The sequence below is a fragment of the Symphalangus syndactylus genome, chromosome 2 (genome assembly GCF_028878055.3).
Source record: "Symphalangus syndactylus isolate Jambi chromosome 2, NHGRI_mSymSyn1-v2.1_pri, whole genome shotgun sequence".
Classification (NCBI taxonomy): domain Eukaryota; kingdom Metazoa; phylum Chordata; class Mammalia; order Primates; family Hylobatidae; genus Symphalangus; species Symphalangus syndactylus.
Window position 1 is genome coordinate 38,392,442 of NC_072424.2, and position 17,929 is coordinate 38,410,370.

Consider the following 17,929-nt stretch of genomic DNA (forward strand, 5'->3'; position numbering starts at 1 on the left):
ATTGGCTGGAGGGCGCTGACGTCTGATTGTTGCGCGGTCGCATGTTTCCGGGGAGCGCGGATTCGCATCCCAATTTTAGGTGGCAGTCACAACCCATACTATTCGGACAGATGGCACAGAAACCGCTGCGCCTGTGAGTGACTGTGAATGGAAGCCTCTCTCTCTGTGTCTCTTTCGTGTGTGTAGGTGACGACACGGGCAGGAGTCTTTCACATGACGGGAAGGGAGAAGGAAGAGGCGGAGTGACACGGGGCTGCTGGGGAGCTTAGGTGATGTCTTTGCCTGGCCGGGGCTGACCTCTTTTCCTGGCCGTTTTCGCTTTTGAGTGGGTTTCTCTTGGCGACGCTCGTTGGGAGAGGCGGAAGCTCCCAGAGTTAGGCCTCCTCCATCTTACGGGGCAGTCCTGCCCTCTGACACATCCTTTCCCCTTCGTTTCTCCTGACCACATTTATTTATTCTTCAAATAGCCATTGGGCCCACTGATGGGCCCTGGGCAGTGGTGGACAGAGTAGATAGGGACCCTTCTCTGGGGCATTTTTTTTTTTTGCGTGGAGGAGGGGTGGTGGTGGTGGTGAAGAGAGGGCTTCATGCAGCAGGTATTTACTGAAGAACTGCGGTGTGCCGGACGCTGTGCTAGGTGTTGCAACAGATGGAGTTCCTGCTTTAATGGAGCGTATAGTCTAGAGGGACAGGTACTAAAGAATCCAGATAACGGGCCGGGCGCGGTGGCTGAGGCAGGAGAATCGCTTGAACCCGGGAAGCGGAGGTTGCTGTGAGCCGAGATCGCGCCACTGCACTCCAGCCTGAGCGACAGAACGAGACTCTCAAAACAAAACAAAACAAACAAACAAAAAACGAAACAAATAATGGCCGGGCGCGGTGGCTCACGCCTGTAATCCTAGCACTTTGGGAGGCTGAGGCGAGCGGATCACTTGAGGTCAGGAGTTCGAGACCAGCCGGGCCAACGTGGTGACACCCCGTCTCTACTAATACAAAAAAAAATTAGCCAGGCGTGGTGGCGCGTGCCTGTAATCCCAGCTACTTTGGAGGCTGAGGCAGGAGAATCGCTTGAACCCGGAGGCGGAGGTTGCACAGTGAGCCAACACTGCACCTCTGCACTCCAGCCTAGGTAACAGAGTGAGACTCCGTCTAAAAAAAAAAAGGAATTCAGATAAATGTAAAGTTACCATAGTGATAGGGCCAGGCGCAGTGGCTCACGCCTATAATCCCAGCGACTCGGGAGGCCAAGGCAGGAGGATCACTTGAGTCCAGGAATTCAAGACCAGCCTGGGCAATATAGCAAGGCCCCGTCTCTACAAAAAATACAGAAAAAAAAAAATTAGCCGGGCGTGGTGGTCCCAGCTATTTGGGAGGCTGAAGCAGGAGGACCACCTGAGCCTGGGGAGGTCGAGGCTGCAGTGAGCTGTGATCGTGCCACTGCTCTCCAGGCTGGGTGACAGATTGAAACCCTGTCTCAAAAAAAAAAAATTGCGATAGTGGTAACTTTTGGGAAGAAAATATTCGTGGTTCTGGGAGAGTGCATAAGAGGGTTATTTGGCTTAATGGTAGGAGTCAAGAAGGCTTCCCGAGAATGTTAGGATTGAGCCTTGGGAAATAAGAGTAATCCATTGCTTAACAGCAGGGTTATGTTCTGAGAAATGAGTTGTTAGGCGATTTCGTCATTGTGCGAACATCTTTGAGTGTACTTACAGAGACCTAGATGGTATGGCTTCCTGTACACCTAGGCTAAATGGTATAGCCTGTTGCTCCTAGGCTACAAAGCTGTACATCATGTTACTGTGCTGAATACTGTAGGCAATTGTAACACAACGGTAAGTATTTTTGTATTTAAATATAGAAAGGGTACAGTGAAAATACCTGGCCGGGTGTGGTGGCTTATGCCTGTAATCCCAACACTTTGGGAAGCTGAGGTCGGTGGATCACCTGAGGTCAGAAGTTCAAGACCAGCCTGGCCAACATGGTGAAACCCTGTATCTACTAAACATATAAAAATTAGCCAGGTGTGGTGGCAGGCACCTATAATCCCAGCTACTGGAGAGGTTGAGGCAGGAGAATGGCTTGAGCCTGGGAGGCGGAGGTTGCAGTGAGCCGAGATCACACCACTGCACTCCAGCCTGGGCGACAGAGCGAGACTGTCTCAAAAAAAAAAAAGAAAAAGAAAAAAAGAAAATACTGTATACAGGAAAAAAAAGGGCACACCTGTGTAGGACACTTACCATGAATGGAGTTTGCAGAACTGAAAGTTTCTCTGAGTGAGTTAGTAAGAAGTGCGTGAATGTATTACTTTGCACTATTGTAGACTTTATGAATACTGTACACTTCACCGATATTAAATTTATTAAAATATTTTCAAAAATCTTAGTTTACTGTAACTTTTACTTTATAAACTTTAAGTTTTTTTAAACTTTTTGACTCTTGTTATAACACAGCTAAGACACAAAACACATTCTACAGCTGTACAAAAATATTTTCTTTATATCCTTGTTCTACAGGCTTTTTTTCTATTTTTTTTTTTTTTTTTTTTTTTTGAGACGGAGTCTCGCTCTGCTGCCCAGGCTGGAGTGCAGTGGCGCGATCTCGGCTCACTGTAAGCTCCGCCTCCTGGGTTCACACCATTCTCCTGCCTCAGCCTCTCCGAGTAGCTGGGACTACAGGCGCCCACCACCACGCCCGGCTAATTTTTTGTATTTTTTTAGTAGAGACGGAGTTTCACCGTGGTCTCGATCTCCTGACCTCGTGATTCGCCCGCCTCGGCCTCCCAAAGTGCTGGGATTACAAGCGTGAGCCACCGCGCCCGGCCTTCTATTTTTTTTTTTTTTTTCTTTTTACCCTTTAAACTGTTTTTTTTTGGAGACAGGGTCTCACTGTCGCCCAGGTTGGAGTGCAGTTGTGCAATCACGGCTCACTGCAACCTCAACCTCGTGGGCTCAAGTGATTCTCCCACTTCAGCCTCCTGAGTAGCTGGGACTACAGGCGCAAGCTACCACACCTGGCTAATTTCTGTATTTTTTGTAGAGAGGGGTTTTGCTATGTTACCCAGGCTGGTCTTGAACTCCTGGGCTCAAGTTACCCTCCTGCCTCAGCCTCCCAAAGTGCTGGGATTACAGACGTGAGCCACTGTGCCTGGCTTTAAACTTGTTTTGTTGCAAACTAAGACACACACACATGAGTCTAGGCCTACACAGGGTCAGGATCATCAGTATCACTGCTGTTCACCTCCATATCTTGTCCCACTGGAAGGGCTTCAGTAGTAATAACATGCATGAAGCTGTCATCTCCTATGATAACAGTGCCCTCTGGAATACTTCCTGAAGGACCTGCCTGAGGCTTTTTTACAGTTAACTTTTTTTTTTAAATACGTAGGAGTATACTCTAAAATAACAGTAAAGAGCATATCATACTAAATATATACATATATTTTTTGAGATGGAGTCTTGCTCTGTTGCCCAGGCTGGAGTGCAGTGCCGTGATCTCGGCTCACTGCAAGCTCTGCCTCGTGGGTTCATGCTATTCTCCCGCCTCAGCCTCCCGAGTAGCTGGGACTACAGGCGCCTGCCACCGCGCCCGGCTAATTTTTTGTAATTTTAGTAGAGACGAGGTTTCACTGTGTTAACCAGGATGGTCTCGAGCTCCTGACCTTGGGATCTGCCCGCCTTGGCCTCCCAAAGTGCTGGGGTTACACCGCACCCGGCCATAGCACGCTAAATATTATACATAAACCAGTAACATAGTTGTTTATTATCATTGTCAAATATTGTATACTGTACATAACTGTATGTGCTACACTTTTTATAACCATCAGCCCAGTAGGTTTATACCAGCATTACCACAAACAAATGAGTAATATATTGCACTATGATGTTACAAATGGCTAGACATCACTAGGCGATAGGAATTTTTCAGTTCCATTATAATCTTATGGGACCGCCATTATATATGTGGCCCCTTGTTGACCGAAACATTGTTATGTGGCACATAACTGTATTCTTGTCTTTAACCTAAAAAGGTTATTGAAATGCTTAAGAACGCTTTGGCATGATCAAGCTTTCATTTTGGAAAGCAGTTCTGTCTGCAATGTGGAGAACAAATCAGAGCCAAAGTAGAGAACAGCTGGGATTAGGTAGAGTGATGACAGAGGAATAGTTTAGGGATTCAGAGTTTATTAAGGAAGTAAAATCAGCAAGGCTTGTGATGGTTTAATTGTGAGTGAAAAGGAGTTGGCCCTGTTGGATCATAGATTTCTATCTTTATTCAGTGGGAAAGAGAACACTGGAAAAGGGCCCAGATGAGGACATGAGGCACCTGGTGATGTATAAACTGGACAGTGGATCTCCCAGAGACAATGGTAATTCCATGTGACAACTGCTGTGATGGAAGAAATGTAGGATCCTATGGGAACACTAGAAATTGGTAACTGATAGGTACTAGAAGGCTTCCTAGAGGAGGTGGTGCTCAAAATATAAATAAATGTCATTAGTTTATGACAAAGCTTGCTCTGAAATGCTGTAATATGGTTTTCTGAGTTTTTGAGAAGGGGATGATTTCTGAGCCAGCCAGGAAGGCTTCAGAAATGTGCTAAATCTTGAAGGATGGGAAAAGCTTAGATTCAGGATGGGTAGGGTGGAACTACCCTAGGGAATGACAGAGGCAGAGAGTAATCAAATTGCCGGTAAGTAAGGTTTCAGTTAAGAAAACTTGGAGAAAGCACTAGAAAGATGACAGGTCAGGGCCTGTGGAAAGCTGTGGTTATGTAGGCAGTGGGGAACCTCCTAATGTTTTGAGGAAAGAACATTAAACCGACTACTTTCTGTAGGATGGATAGGAAGAAGAGAAGGCATTAGAGGAAACATAAGTGTATTCTGTACTTTGAATCTAACACTAGATGCATTGTATTTTTTTCTGATTCTTCCTCTGCCATAGGAAGAGGGTGGGGTGGAGTGGAGTGGAGTGGAGGTTGCAGTGAGCCAAGGTCATGCCACTGCACTTTAGCCTGGGTGACAGAGTGAGACCCTGTCTCAAAAAAAGAAAAAAAAAAAGTTTGGCGAGGTGTACAATAAAAGCACGCCAGAAAGAAATACTCACAAAACAGTAAAATTTTAATATTTCAAGATGAGTTAAAAGACATTAAGAAAATGATATAAGCCGTGGAAAAACCACATAAATCAGAATTAGAAAATCTCAGAAATGAGATGATAGTAAAAGTCACTTCACAACGTAGGGCCAGTTTACCTTACCAATGTCAGCTCTTGCCATTTTCTACTTCCTGCCTCATAACACTTCACACATACCTCCTGTTGTAGCCCTTTTCTTATAAATTTATAATGATTAGAGTGCCTTCCTTTCCCTGATTATAAACTCTTTGAGGCATAAACTGAGTCTTTCTCCACCTTGTACTGCTAACATGTTCTTAGCATAGTATACTTGGCATATTGTACTTAGCGTATGGTAGGTGTCCAGTACCTGTTTATCAAATGAATAACTGAAGCCCTGTACTAAGATAGGAGGAGTCAAAATAAGAAGGATAGAATGAATGCGAAAGATGTTTGGAAAAAGGGATTGATGGGACTTGGTGACTGGATGGGGGATTTTTGACTCTTGTTGACCATGTCAGCCATAGACATGTCCACAAAACTTAGGAATGAGGAGAAGAAGCTGGCTCAATTGTGGAGTAAATGATAAGCTAAATTTTAGATATGGCGAGTGGGAGGTGTTGGTGAGACCCTCAGTGGATCTGCCTAGTGGTTTACGTGCACTGAACCTTGCAAGGTAACTGCAGAGAGACTAGATCATGTATCTATCTAATCCAAAAGACTAGTATATACCAAACCTGGCAGGCCCATTTGTTTCCTGAATTGCTATAATGTTTATCTCTTTGTTTGCAGCTTGGCTTGTGGAGATGTTGAAGGAAAGTTTGATATTTTATTCAATAGAGTTCAAGCAATTCAGAAGAAAAGTGGAAACTTTGATGTAAGATGTTTGTTTTTACTGAATTTAATTTTACCTTTGTAGTCACAAATAAAAATAAAGTTTGCACTCCTTTAAGTCTTGACTGAACACATACCGTTTTTGTTAAATTGAGTTCCCTTCATGAGCATAGGAACTTAGTAGCTGCTGAGTGGTTGGGGGAGGGAGACCTATTTACTATTTACTGCTGATCTTTATATTTTTTGAATTTGAATCTTGTTACTTTATCACTGTACAAAAAGCTGAAAACAGACTAGCAACACTTCCCTAAGTGATTCTGACCACTGGGTTTGGGAAGCACAGATCTATTTCATGAATGTGGTGAGGATTAAGTCAGGTAACATATATGCCAACCCATCACAAGCTTAAAAGCTCTATATGAATGTTGTGTATAGTTGCCAACTAGACTGTAAACTCCTAAGAGTACAGAAGAGAGTATTCCAGGTCTGAGGATAATTGTTCATTGGGTTAAAGGTTGAGTAAAGACAACAGGCAGGAAATGTGTTGTTTATGCCCTGTGTTTCTCAGTTTCTAATATTTTAAGTTTTTTTGTTTCACACGGGGATTCTTTGAAGATCTATTACTATGTGACTGTATATTCCAGGGAAGGATATCTGGAGAGAGCCATGAGTGGCAGAGTGGGACTGGGAATTTGAGGAGCACTTGAATTCTAACTTATTTTAAAAGTTTAGTTCCTTGACTCTCTCTTACCCATCTCTAACTTGAATTTGACAGCCAAAGAGCCAAAACTTAATAATTCATAGAATCAGTAACTGTTAACAGTTGCTGCTAAAGAATTGTGTATTGAAATCTGCAAATTGATTAAGAATTAAAAACTGATTTGAAACTATTAAATAACTAGTCAAATATTACTATCAATTATGTACTGTTTGATATTTTAAAATCTCATATATCTGTTTAAAAAACTCATTTTAGCTGCTGTTGTGTGTAGGAAATTTCTTTGGCTCCACCCCAGATGCTGAATGGGAGGAGTATAAGACTGGCATCAAGAAAGGTATAGAAATTATTTTTATTTAATGTATGATTTCTAATAAAATTTCAAGGGCCACAGTTCTTGCAGAGTTGTTTTTCATTATTTAAGAATTTAATAATTATTTTCAGTATTTAAGAATTTAAGTTGCTTTTCATTATTAAGACTATCCCGGTGCAGTGGCTCACGCCTGTAATCCCCGCACTTTGGGAGGCCGAGGCATGTGGATCACCTGAGGTCAGGGGTTCGAGACCAGCCTGGCCAACATGGTAAAACCGTGTGTCTACTAAAAATACAAAAAATTAGCAGGGCATGGTGGCGCATGCCTGTAATCCCAGCTCCTCGGGAGACTGAGGCAGGAGAATTGCTTGAACCTGGGAGGCGGAGATTGCAGTGAGCCGAGATCGCGCCACTGCACTTCAGCCTGGGCGACAGAGCAAGGCTCTGTCTCAAAAATAAAAAATAAAAAAATAAAATAAAATAGTCAAGCTACAAGGTTGGGTGTAGTATATCCTTAGTGGATAGCTGTTCCACATTTAGGATTGCTAAATATGGGGAATGTGAATGCATGGACTATTTACTTTTAATATAAGTATTTTTTCTGTAGAGAGGCACATCTCAAGTTCTAAGGCAGATCTGGTAACTATATGGTATCATGTCTGTTTGCCTCACTAGCTCCTATTCAGACATACGTGCTTGGTGCAAATAACCAGGAAACAGTAAAATATTTCCAGGATGCTGATGGATGTGAATTAGCTGAAAACATTACTTATCTGGGTAAGCTGATACTTGTTGTATTTGGTTTTTTTGGTTTTTTTTTTTTTTTTTTTTTTGAGACGGAGTCTTGCTCTGTCACCAGGCTGGAGTGCAGTGGTGCAATCTTGGCTCACTGTAACCTCCACCTCCCGGGTTCAAGTGATTCTCCTCCCTCAGCCTCCTGAGTAGCTTGGATTACAGGCGTGTGCGACCATACCGGCTAATTTTTAAAATATTTTTAGTAGAGACGGGGTTTCACCGTGTTAGTCAGGATCATCTCGATCTCCTTACCTTGTGATCCACCCACCTCGGCCTCCCAAAGTGCTGGGATTACAGGCGTGAGCCACCGCACCTGGCCGATATTTGTTGTATTTGTAATGAACATAATATAGTGTTCTCAGGAATTAGTCTCCCAGGAAATTTTTGGCTAGATTTTTCAGTGATTGCAGCCTGAGATAATGGGGTTTGGAGGGTTTTTTCCCAGAGTCTGTATATGTGCTGCTGTGCCCTTAGGACAAAGCCTTTAGGACAGTGGCATTTTTCCTTTGTTATTTCTACCACTTAGCCCCAATCTCGTTGTGTTCCCACAACCCAGTACACACTTGTTTAGCCAACTAGAGGGATAAACTCCTTGTCTGTAGTATATGGGATACTTAAGGTATAAATTATGTTCACACAAAGGAAATTTCATGTATGTGGCCTTACCATACAATCTTGCTAGATATATACAGCTTACTTGTTAATTAGCCTCCTAACTATTTATAGCTCTAGGTTTCACTCTAAGGTTTTGGCAACTCAAGTTTTTAGTGCTGTTCTTTGGGGGGTTTTTACACTTCTTTTACTCTCCTTTTTCTGGTTCTAGGTACCCTCTTCAGTTCCAGCTTAAAGTTGTTTCCTCCACAGCCCTCTGTATTGGTTTTAGTGGCTCTTTCAATGTCTGGCCATTTTCAAAAGCACTGTCAAATTTTGCTTTTGTTTTCCCCCCACCTGCTGGCAGTCTGCTGCCTCTTAAATCATTCAACTCTTTTTTTTTTTAATTTTTTTTATTTTTAAGACAGTGTCTTGCTCTGTTGCTCAGGCTGGAGTGCAGTGGCGTGATCTCGGCTCACTGCAACCTCCGACTCCCTCGTTCAAGTGATTCTCCTGCCTCAGCCTCCCGAGTAGCTGGGATTACAGGCACGCGCCACCATACCCAGCAAATTTTTGTATTTTTAGTAGAGACGGGATTTCACCATGTTGGCTAGGATGGTCTCGATCTCCTGACCTGGTGGTCTGCCCGCCTCAGCCTCCCAAAGTGCTGGGATTACAGGCGTGAGCCACTGTGCCCGGCTTTTTTTTTTTTTTTAATTGAATTTACTATTCTTCACATTTCCTCTTTGTTGGTCTTATTTCTCTAGAAAGCTTCTTCATTTCCTTTGCTGTAAATGTCCTCTCTCTCCTTCCCCATCATAGTTCATCTTGGCCTTTAGTCTTTATTTGGCTATGGCCCTCCCGTTACCAGTCTTATTTTGCTCTAATCCTATGGGACTTCTTTAAGCAAAAATTGAAGGAAGGACTTTATTTATTTTGTTGTTTTAATATGGAACTCTTCATGAATTTGCATGTCATCCTTGTGCAGGTGCTGTGCTAATATTCTCTTTATCTTTCCAGTTTTAGTATATGTGCTGCTGAAGTGAGCATTGTTTATTTTTAACTACACATATCAGATACGCATTTTGAAATTCTGTTGTAGATTTTAACATGAGCCTGACTTATGCAGTTCTTGGTATAGTTTGTAGATTTGGATTAAGGTCATTACTGTAGATATTTGGCAGCCATTTTACTATATGAATTTAATGCCAGGAAAGGAAAGAGCAGCTAAGGTACTTGGGTTATTTCTGTGAAATAGATTTTTTGGATCCAGTAGGAGGATCAAGCAATGAACTTGGTAGTGAACATGTGATAGTGAGCTTGAAGTACTGGTAGGACATCCAACATATAGTTGGAAGTGAGAGTTATTATTATTATTTTTTGAGATGGAGTTTTGCTCTTGTTGCCCAGACTGAATTGTAATGGCATAGTCTTGGCTCACTGCAGCCTCTGCCTCCTGGATTCAAGCGATTCTTCTGCCTCAGCCTCCTGGGTAGCTGGGGTTACAGGTGTGTGCCACCATGCCCGGCTAATTTTGTATTTTTTAGTAGAGACAGGGTTTCACCATGTTGGTCAGGCTGGTCTCGAAATCCTGACCTCAGGTGATCCAACCGCCTCAGCCTCCCAAAGTTCTGGGATTACAGGCATTAGCCACTTTGCTGGCCCGAGAGTTCTTTCTAGAGTATCAATGTTGAAGAGTATAGGCTTTGGAGAGTTGGTTCCATAATGATGAAAAATAGAGCTGAGGGTCAAATTATTAAGGAAGAAATACAATCAGAAGGGAAGCAGGTTGATGATAGTACCTTGGTGGGTGGGGATGGTATATCTTCATCTAGAGGGTAGGAACAAAGACATAAAAGTGCTTAGAGGACTGTTCGAGAGGTAAAGATATTGTCAACTTCATGGAATCTAAGTGAAGATAACATAGTTTCAGGAGAACATTGGCAAATATAGGGTGACCTTTAAGAGAGTGATGGGAGAAGGAAACTGATTGCAGGGGGTTAAGGAACTAATAAAGTAGGCCGGGCGCGGTGGCTCACACCTGTAATCCTAGCACTTTGGGAGGTCGAGGTGGGCAGATCACGAGGTCAAGAGGTTGAGACCATCCTGGCCAACATGATGAAACCCCATCTCTACTAAAAACAGAAAAATTAACTGGGCATGGTGGCGGGCGCCTGTAGTCCCAGCTACTCGGGAGGCTGAGGCAGGAGAATCACTTGAACCCGGGAGGCGGAGGTGGAGGTTGCAATGAGCGAAGATCACGCCACTGCACTCCAGCCTGGCAACAGAGCGAGACTCCATCTCAAAAAAAAAAAAAAAAAAAGGTAAAGCATGGACTACTCTTCAGAAATTCAAAACTGAAGAGGAGGAAGTTTCTTAGTATGTGTGTTCATTTTGGATGGCGATGATTGAGCATGTTTTTTTCTGAACAAAAAGCGCCAGCTGAGTAGACTCAGTAGATGAAAGGGAAGTGAAAATTGGTGGAGCAAGGTCTTGAAGGCAACAGGAGGGAATGGAAACAAGGCCACAAGCCAGGAATAACCCTAGAAGAGAGTAGCATCTTTAATTTTTCCTAAACACTTGCTCTTTCCAAATGTTTTCGTTCACTTGGAAGTTGCTGCCTGCCTCCAAGTAGCTGGGACTACTACAGGCACATGCTGCTATGCCTGGCTAATTTTTTGTATTTTAGTAGAGACGGGGTTTCACCGTGTGCATCTTTTCTAGACTGTAGCTTCCTTAGAACTGTGTTTTTCTTCGCATTGCCTTTTCCTGTGTCCAGATGTCTGCATTTAAGTCCATGTAGAATCTTCTCTAGAAGGCAGAAAGCCTTTTACCTGATCTTCTCTTCCCAACTTTTTCCAGTAATATTTGTAAGGCACCTAGCATAAACATACTGGCCCGTGGGCTCCAGCAGCCTCCACATAGGGCTGTTGATGTTTACTGAGCAGGAATACTGTTGTAGCCATTCACCATTGATGCCTAGCAGCCAGAAGGGAGCTGCTGGAGAGTTTACACTTCAGACGTGTAAAATGGCAGGGACATAGGAGAGTCATGGGAGATTCATCCCCCTATTGATGGCTTTTCATTCTGCAATTTTGACTAAAATTTGTTCATTTTTCTTTGAACCCAGGTCGTAAAGGTATCTTCACTGGAAGCTCGGGGCTGCAGATTGTGTACCTCAGTGGGACAGAGTCTTTAAATGAGCCAGTACCAGGTTATAGTTTTAGTCCCAAGGATGTGTCTTCTCTGAGAACGATGCTGTGTACAACCTCCCAGTTTAAGGGTGTTGATATCTTGCTCACATCCCCATGGCCCAAGTATGTGGGGAACTTTGGGAATTCTTCTGTGAGTAGTACTTGTTTAGTTGGAATTTCTAAAAGCAAATTGCACTGGCTTGAGTTGGGACTTTTTTCTTTTCCTGTTTATATTGAGTATTTTAACTCTTGGGTACCTTTTATTAGAAGTCTTCTGTGAAAATTTTCAGGATTCTAAAAGCTGTATCAACTGATCAAAGCAAAAGTTAATTTCATGAAAGTGTGATTCATAGATGAGACTGCTGAAATCTTAATTATAAAGGAATGGTTTTTTATATTCTCTGCTTCAAGTGCCCTTTCCTAAGCCTCTTAATGTTTTGAGGCTTCGCTGATTTTTTTTTTTTTTTTTTTTTTTTGAGATGGAGTCTCACTCTTGTCACCCAGGCTGGAGCACAGTGGTGCGATCTTGGCTCACTGCAACCTCCTCCTCCCGGGTTCAAATGATTCTCCTGCCTCAGCCTCCTGAGTAGCTAAGATTATAGGCATGCGCCACCACGCCTGGCTAATTTTTTTTTCTTTTTTTTTTTGAGATGGAGTTTTGCTCTGTCACCCAGGCTGGAGTGCAGTGGTGCCATCTCTGCTCACCGCAACCTCCGCCTCCTGGGTTCAAGCAATTCTCCTGCCTCAGCCTCCCAAGTAGCTGGGACTACAAGCACGCACTGCCATGCCTGGCTAATTTTTTGTATTTTAGTAGAGATGGGGTTTCACCGTGTTGCCCAGGCTAGTCGTGAACTCCTGAGCTCAGGCAATCTGCCTGCCTTGGCCTCCCAAAGTGCTGGGATTACAGGCGGATTTTTTTGTATTTTTAGTAGAGATGGGGTTTCACCATGTTGGCCAGGCTGGTCTCAAACTCCTGACCTCAAGTAATTTGCCCACCTCAGCCTCCCAAAATGCTGAGATTACAGGCATGAGCCACTGCGCCCAGCCTAATTTTTGTATTTTTAGTAGAGATGGGGTTGCCTAGGTTGGTCTTGAACTCCTGGGCTCTGGTGATCCACCCGCTTTGGCCTCCCAAAGTGCTGGGATTACAGGCATGAGCCACCATGCCTGGCCAGATTTTAATATTTTATGAGTAATCTTGAAAAGGATGGTACACCAGGAGTGATAACTATCATGGGGAGTGAAATACTACACTGGTGGAGGTAAGCCTAAGGAAGATTTTGAAAAGGTTATGTGTGAGGGCAGAAAACACTGGCTGAGCTTCATTGAAGGGAAATGTAAGAACGCATTTGGGAACAAATCTCCATGGATGGATTCAGGATTATCAGTGATGATCCAGAAGTGGAGCCTGTATACCACCCCTTGCCAGTTTCAGCACCATGTGTCTATGACCAAAAAGGCCAACAGGATACCAGGCATTATCAAGGAGGATGCTCTCTTCCTTTTTGACAAACCCGTGGTTACTCATTACCTAGAATACAAGGCGTAGAGCTGGTTGGAGCACAAGGATATAGCAAAGCTAGGAAAGATCCAAAGAAGGGCTGCTAAAGTGATGAAGGAAGAGAGAAAGACACATGTGATGCTCTGTAAGGAAGGATGAGAAAACGAGACCCCTTTGTTTTGCGGGGAGCTAAAAATTGATTTTGATCAAGACTTATAAATAACCATACAGTGTATTTATGGAGGAGAAAAGTACAGTTCACCAATCCCTAAGATGCTAGGACTGAACTTAAAGCTAATTCCCTGCCCTTCAGCAGAAACCTGAAGGAAACAAGCATAAGACAAAAGGAAATTCCTGCTTTACGTAGTGGAAAACAAACTTTGTTAGCTTATTTCCAAGTAATACCTTCTCTTAGAATAGAGTTCATAAATAACACTGTGGGTGAGAGATCACTTAATTGGTTGTTAACAGAATCTGGGGATGTTCTGGGAGCAAGAATAACTTTGGGCAAACTTCATGTTACTTAAGAAGGGTGTGGTTATGCCCTTCCTCAAACTGCCACTTCCTTGACTGAAGCAAAATAAAGGATTATATGCTCGTGATGAAGTACTTGAATACTCTATACCAGATAGTCTGTGGATCCTAGGAGCCCTGAAGCCTAGCTTTTCGCTTTGATTTTCTGAATTGACTATGACTGTTTGGACCTGTGAACTACAGATGCACTACATTAACAAACTAGAGGCTGGGCGCAGTGGCTCACGCCTGTAATCCCAGCACTTTGGGAGGCTGAGGTGGGTGGATCACGAGATCAGGAGTTTGAGACCAGCCTGGCCAACATGGTGAAACCCCATCTCTACTAAAAATACGAAAATTAGCCAGGCGTGGTGGCACGTGCCTGTAATCCCAGCTACTAGGGAGGCTGAGGCAGGAGAATCACTTCTTGAACCCAGGATGCAGAGGTTTCAGTGAGCCGAGATTGTGCCACTGTACTCCAGCAGCCTGGGTGACAAAGCAAGACTCCATCTCAAAAAAAAAAAACAAAAAACAAACCAAAACTAGAAGCCCAGTCTGTGGGCTCCAGAGGGAGAGCTTACTTTCCAAAAAAGGTTTTAATAATTTATGTTTTGGGTATTCATATGGAGGAGTTACATTTTAATCTCTGGCTTCCAACAGTTGTTCCTATTTCTACATTCATAATAGTTTAGCTCCCTTATTTGTTAAGATTTTTTCTCTGATTGCCATATGTATGAAATTCAATGTGCAGTTCCTTCTGCCCACATTTGTATTCATGTATAAATTTTAAAGGCATTTCAAAACATCTTATTATTTATTTGCATTTCTTGATAACTTTTGGTCTGTATGGATGACTAAGTTTTTGTTTACTAGGGAGAAGTGGATACCAAAAAATGTGGTTCTGCTTTGGTTTCCAGTCTTGCCACGGGCTTGAAACCAAGATATCATTTTGCTGCTTTGGAAAAGACCTATTATGAGAGGCTTCCATATCGGTAAGTTGCATTTCATTCTTTTTGGCTTTTTGAAGAATTTGTCATGGATCTTCTGTATAAACTTCTCTTGTTCGTTTTTAACCATATAACATCTTGGTTCCATTTGGTTACTCAGACACTGAAATAAGTGACTCTCAAGTCATGCATCTTCTCTGAGTTTGTTCCCTAATTTGAAATCACTTTGGAAATCCTTCAGTTTCAGAATCAAGAACTTGTATCAGTTTTTTCCTTTTCAGGGCCAGGCATGATGGTGTGTGCCTGTGGTTCCAGCTACTTGGAAGGCTGAGGCAGGAGGCTCGCTCGAGCCCAGGAGTTCAAGGCTATAGTGTGCAATGACTACACCTGTGAATAGCCACTGCACTTTAGCCTGGGCAACATAGGGAGCCCCATTTCTTTAAAAAATTTTTTACCACAAATAAATATGAGATAATGCATATGTTAATTAGCTTGATTTAGCCATCCCACAATATATACACATTTCAAAACAGCATGTGTATACAATAAAAAATAGAATTTTTAGTTGTCAATTAAATGAGAGGGAAAAATAAAAAAATTTTTTTTTTGTCTTTTTTTTTTTTTTTTTTTTTTGAGATGGAGTCTCGCTCTGTCGCCTGGCTAGAGTGCAATGGCATGATCTCGGCTCACTGCAACCTCCGCCTCCTGGGTTCAAGCGATTCTCCTACCTCAACCTCCTGAGTAGCTAGGATTACAGGTGCGTGCCACCATGTCCGGCTAAGTTTTTTTGTATTTTTAATAGAGACGGGGTTTCACCATGTCAGTCAGGCTGGTCTTGAACTCTTGATCTCATGATCTGCCCGCCTCAGCCTCCCAAAGTGCTGGGATTACAGGCATGAGCCACCGTGCCCAGCCAAGAAAATATTTTTTTTTTCTTTTGCACTCAGAGGTGGAGTTTTTATTTTTTTAATTTTTATGGGTACATAGTAGCATAGTAGGTATATAGTAGGTATATATATTCTTTTTTTTGAGACGGAATCTTGCTCTGTCGCCCAGGCTGGAGTGCAGTGGCATGATCTCGGCTCACTGCAACCTGCGCCTCCCGGGTTCATGCCATTCTCCTGCCTCAGCCTCCTGAGTAGCTGGGACTACAGGCGACCGCCACCACACCTGGCTAATTCTTTGTATTTTTAGCGGAGACAGGGTTTCACCGTGTTAGCCAGGATGGTCTCGATCTCCCGATATAGAGGTCAAGTTCTTAAAGGATATATTGCCAAGAAAACCATTGTTTTACAAGTGAGAGAGTTAAGTAAAAGCTCAGAATTATCTTCACTGATAAAGGGCATGGATTATCCCTAAAATAACTTCTTTCCCTTCTTTTTTACAAAAGTAATATATACTTGTTGCTAGTTAAAAAAATGTAAGTGAGCAAGAAGAGAATACCCCCCTTACCATAATCCCACAGTGTAATGCAGAATCATAGGTAATACAGGTTTTTCTGTTAAATCTCCATATATTCATTCCAGAAAAATGTCTTGTTCTCTAAAAATATACTGCGAAAACAGAAGTTTTGGGAACAAGCCACTCAAAACTTACACAGTTCTTAAGAATCTGAACACAGTTTTTCATAGAACATATAAAAATGGCCAATAGGGCTGGGCACGGTGGCTCACACCTGTAATCCCAGCACTTTGGGAGGCCGAGGCAGGCGGATCATGAGGTCAGGAGATCGAGACCATCCTGGCTAACATGGTGAAACCCTGTCTCTACTAAAAATACTAAAAATTAGCTGGGCATGGTGGCAGGCGCCTGTAGTCCCTGCTACTTGGAAGGCTGAGGCAGGAGAATGGCATGAACCTGGGAGGCGGAGCTTGCAGTGAGCAGAGATCGTGCCACTGCACTCCAGCCTGGGCAACAGAGTGAGACTCCATCTCAAAAAAAAAAAAAAAAAAAAAAAAAAATGGCCAATAGACATATAAAAAGATGCTTGTATCATTAGCCATTATGGTAATGCAAATCAAAAGCACAATGATATACCACTTCATACCCACTAGGATGGCAGTAGTCAAAAAGGCAAATACATAATAACAAGTGTTGGCAAGGATGTGGAGGAATTGGAACCCTCACACATTGTTGGTGAGAGTGTAAAATGGTGCAGCCACTTTGGAAAACTGTTTAGCAGTTCTTGAAAGGTTAAACATAAGAGTCAGCAGCATGGTAATGGCAATTTTATTCCTGTCCCAAGATAAGGGAAAACATATGTCCACACAAAAACTTGTACACAAATTATGATAATAGCGTTATTCATAATAGCTCACAAGTGCAAACAACCCAAATGTCCATCACCTGATGAATGGGTAAACTAAAAGTGGTAAATACATGATGAAATGTTATTTGGCAAGGAAAAGCAATGAAGTACTGATATATGCTACAACATGGTTGAACCTTGAAAACTTTATGTTAAGTGAATGAAGCCAGACACAAAGGACTACATTTTTTTTTTTTAATTTTTTTTTGAGACAAGATCTCATTCTGTCTCCCAGGCTGGAGTGCTGAGGTACTATGAAGGCTCACTGCAGCCTCAACCTTGTGGGCTCAAGTGATTCTCCTACCTTAGCCTCCTGAGTAGCTGGGACTATAGGTATGCACCACCATGCCCAGTTAATTTAAAAATTTTTTTGTGGAGACAGAGTCTCACTGTGTTGCCCAGGGTGGTCTCAAACTCCTGGGCTCAAGCAATCCTCCTGTCTCAGCCTCCCAAAATGCCTGGCCTATTTTAGCTTTTTATTACACAAAAGAAGAGGCAATAGTAAAGTGAACCCTCATGTGTCCATCACTTAGCTTGAACTATTGTCAACATTTTGCCAATTTTACAACTCTTTTAAAGCCAAAAGTTGGAGTTTTGATGGTTTCTGAAGACCTAATCTCATCTCTTCCTAAAACAGCCTTGCGAGGTAGGGATTGTTGCCCTATTAGACGGATAGATAGTAACTTATCTGAAATCATTTGACTTGTGATGATGAACTGAGGACCTCTGCTCTTTTTATGGCCCCATAGAGTCCACATATTTTGTCATTGCAAACCAAAAGTAAAATTGTTTGTAATTTTTTGTCTCTCAAATATGTTGTAGAAACCATATCGTTCTACAGGAAAATGCACAGCATGTCACCCGGTTTATAGCTCTGGCAAATGTTGGAAATCCAGAAAAGAAAAAGGTAAAGATTTATCTATTTGGTGGAAGGTTGATATTCATGGTCTGCCTGATAAATGTATCTCTTGTCCAGTTTAGCATTCAGATCTTCTCTTCTCCCTGACTGCAAGGTCCCAGCAGTTTCGGAGACTCCTTTGTAAAGATATGGTAATGAAAGGTCAAGTCTTTTTGGGTCTTTTTGTAGGAGAGTTTAAAGAAGGG

At 42.6% G+C, this 17,929-nt stretch overlaps 1 protein-coding gene and 1 non-coding gene across 15 annotated transcripts in view; one reads left to right on the forward strand and one right to left on the reverse strand.

Moving 5' to 3' along the window:
- Positions 1 to 17,929, forward strand: part of CWF19L1 (CWF19 like cell cycle control factor 1) — a 35,958-nt gene continuing 18,029 nt past the window's right edge. For 2 of the 14 annotated variants that reach the window (XM_063627924.1, XM_063627933.1), the window contains exons 1-6: positions 27 to 133; positions 5,904 to 5,988; positions 6,922 to 7,000; positions 11,493 to 11,707; positions 14,444 to 14,562; positions 17,648 to 17,732. In XM_063627924.1, coding sequence (XP_063483994.1) covers positions 42 to 133; positions 5,904 to 5,988; positions 6,922 to 7,000; positions 11,493 to 11,707; positions 14,444 to 14,562; positions 17,648 to 17,732 — 675 coding nt within the window. In that variant the 5' untranslated portion in view covers positions 27 to 41. Of the gene's footprint in view, positions 183 to 250; positions 270 to 560; positions 693 to 943; positions 1,130 to 4,276; positions 4,367 to 5,903; positions 5,989 to 6,921; positions 7,001 to 7,651; positions 7,754 to 11,492; positions 11,708 to 14,443; positions 14,563 to 17,647; positions 17,733 to 17,929 lie in introns of those variants that run through there. The other 12 variants (XM_063627930.1, XM_055252152.2, XM_055252162.2 and 9 more) reach the window with 12 other exon arrangements.
- On the reverse strand, positions 9,306 to 9,412 carry LOC129477734 (U6 spliceosomal RNA). The gene has a single exon (XR_008655925.1). It is a non-coding gene; the product is annotated as a U6 spliceosomal RNA (small nuclear RNA).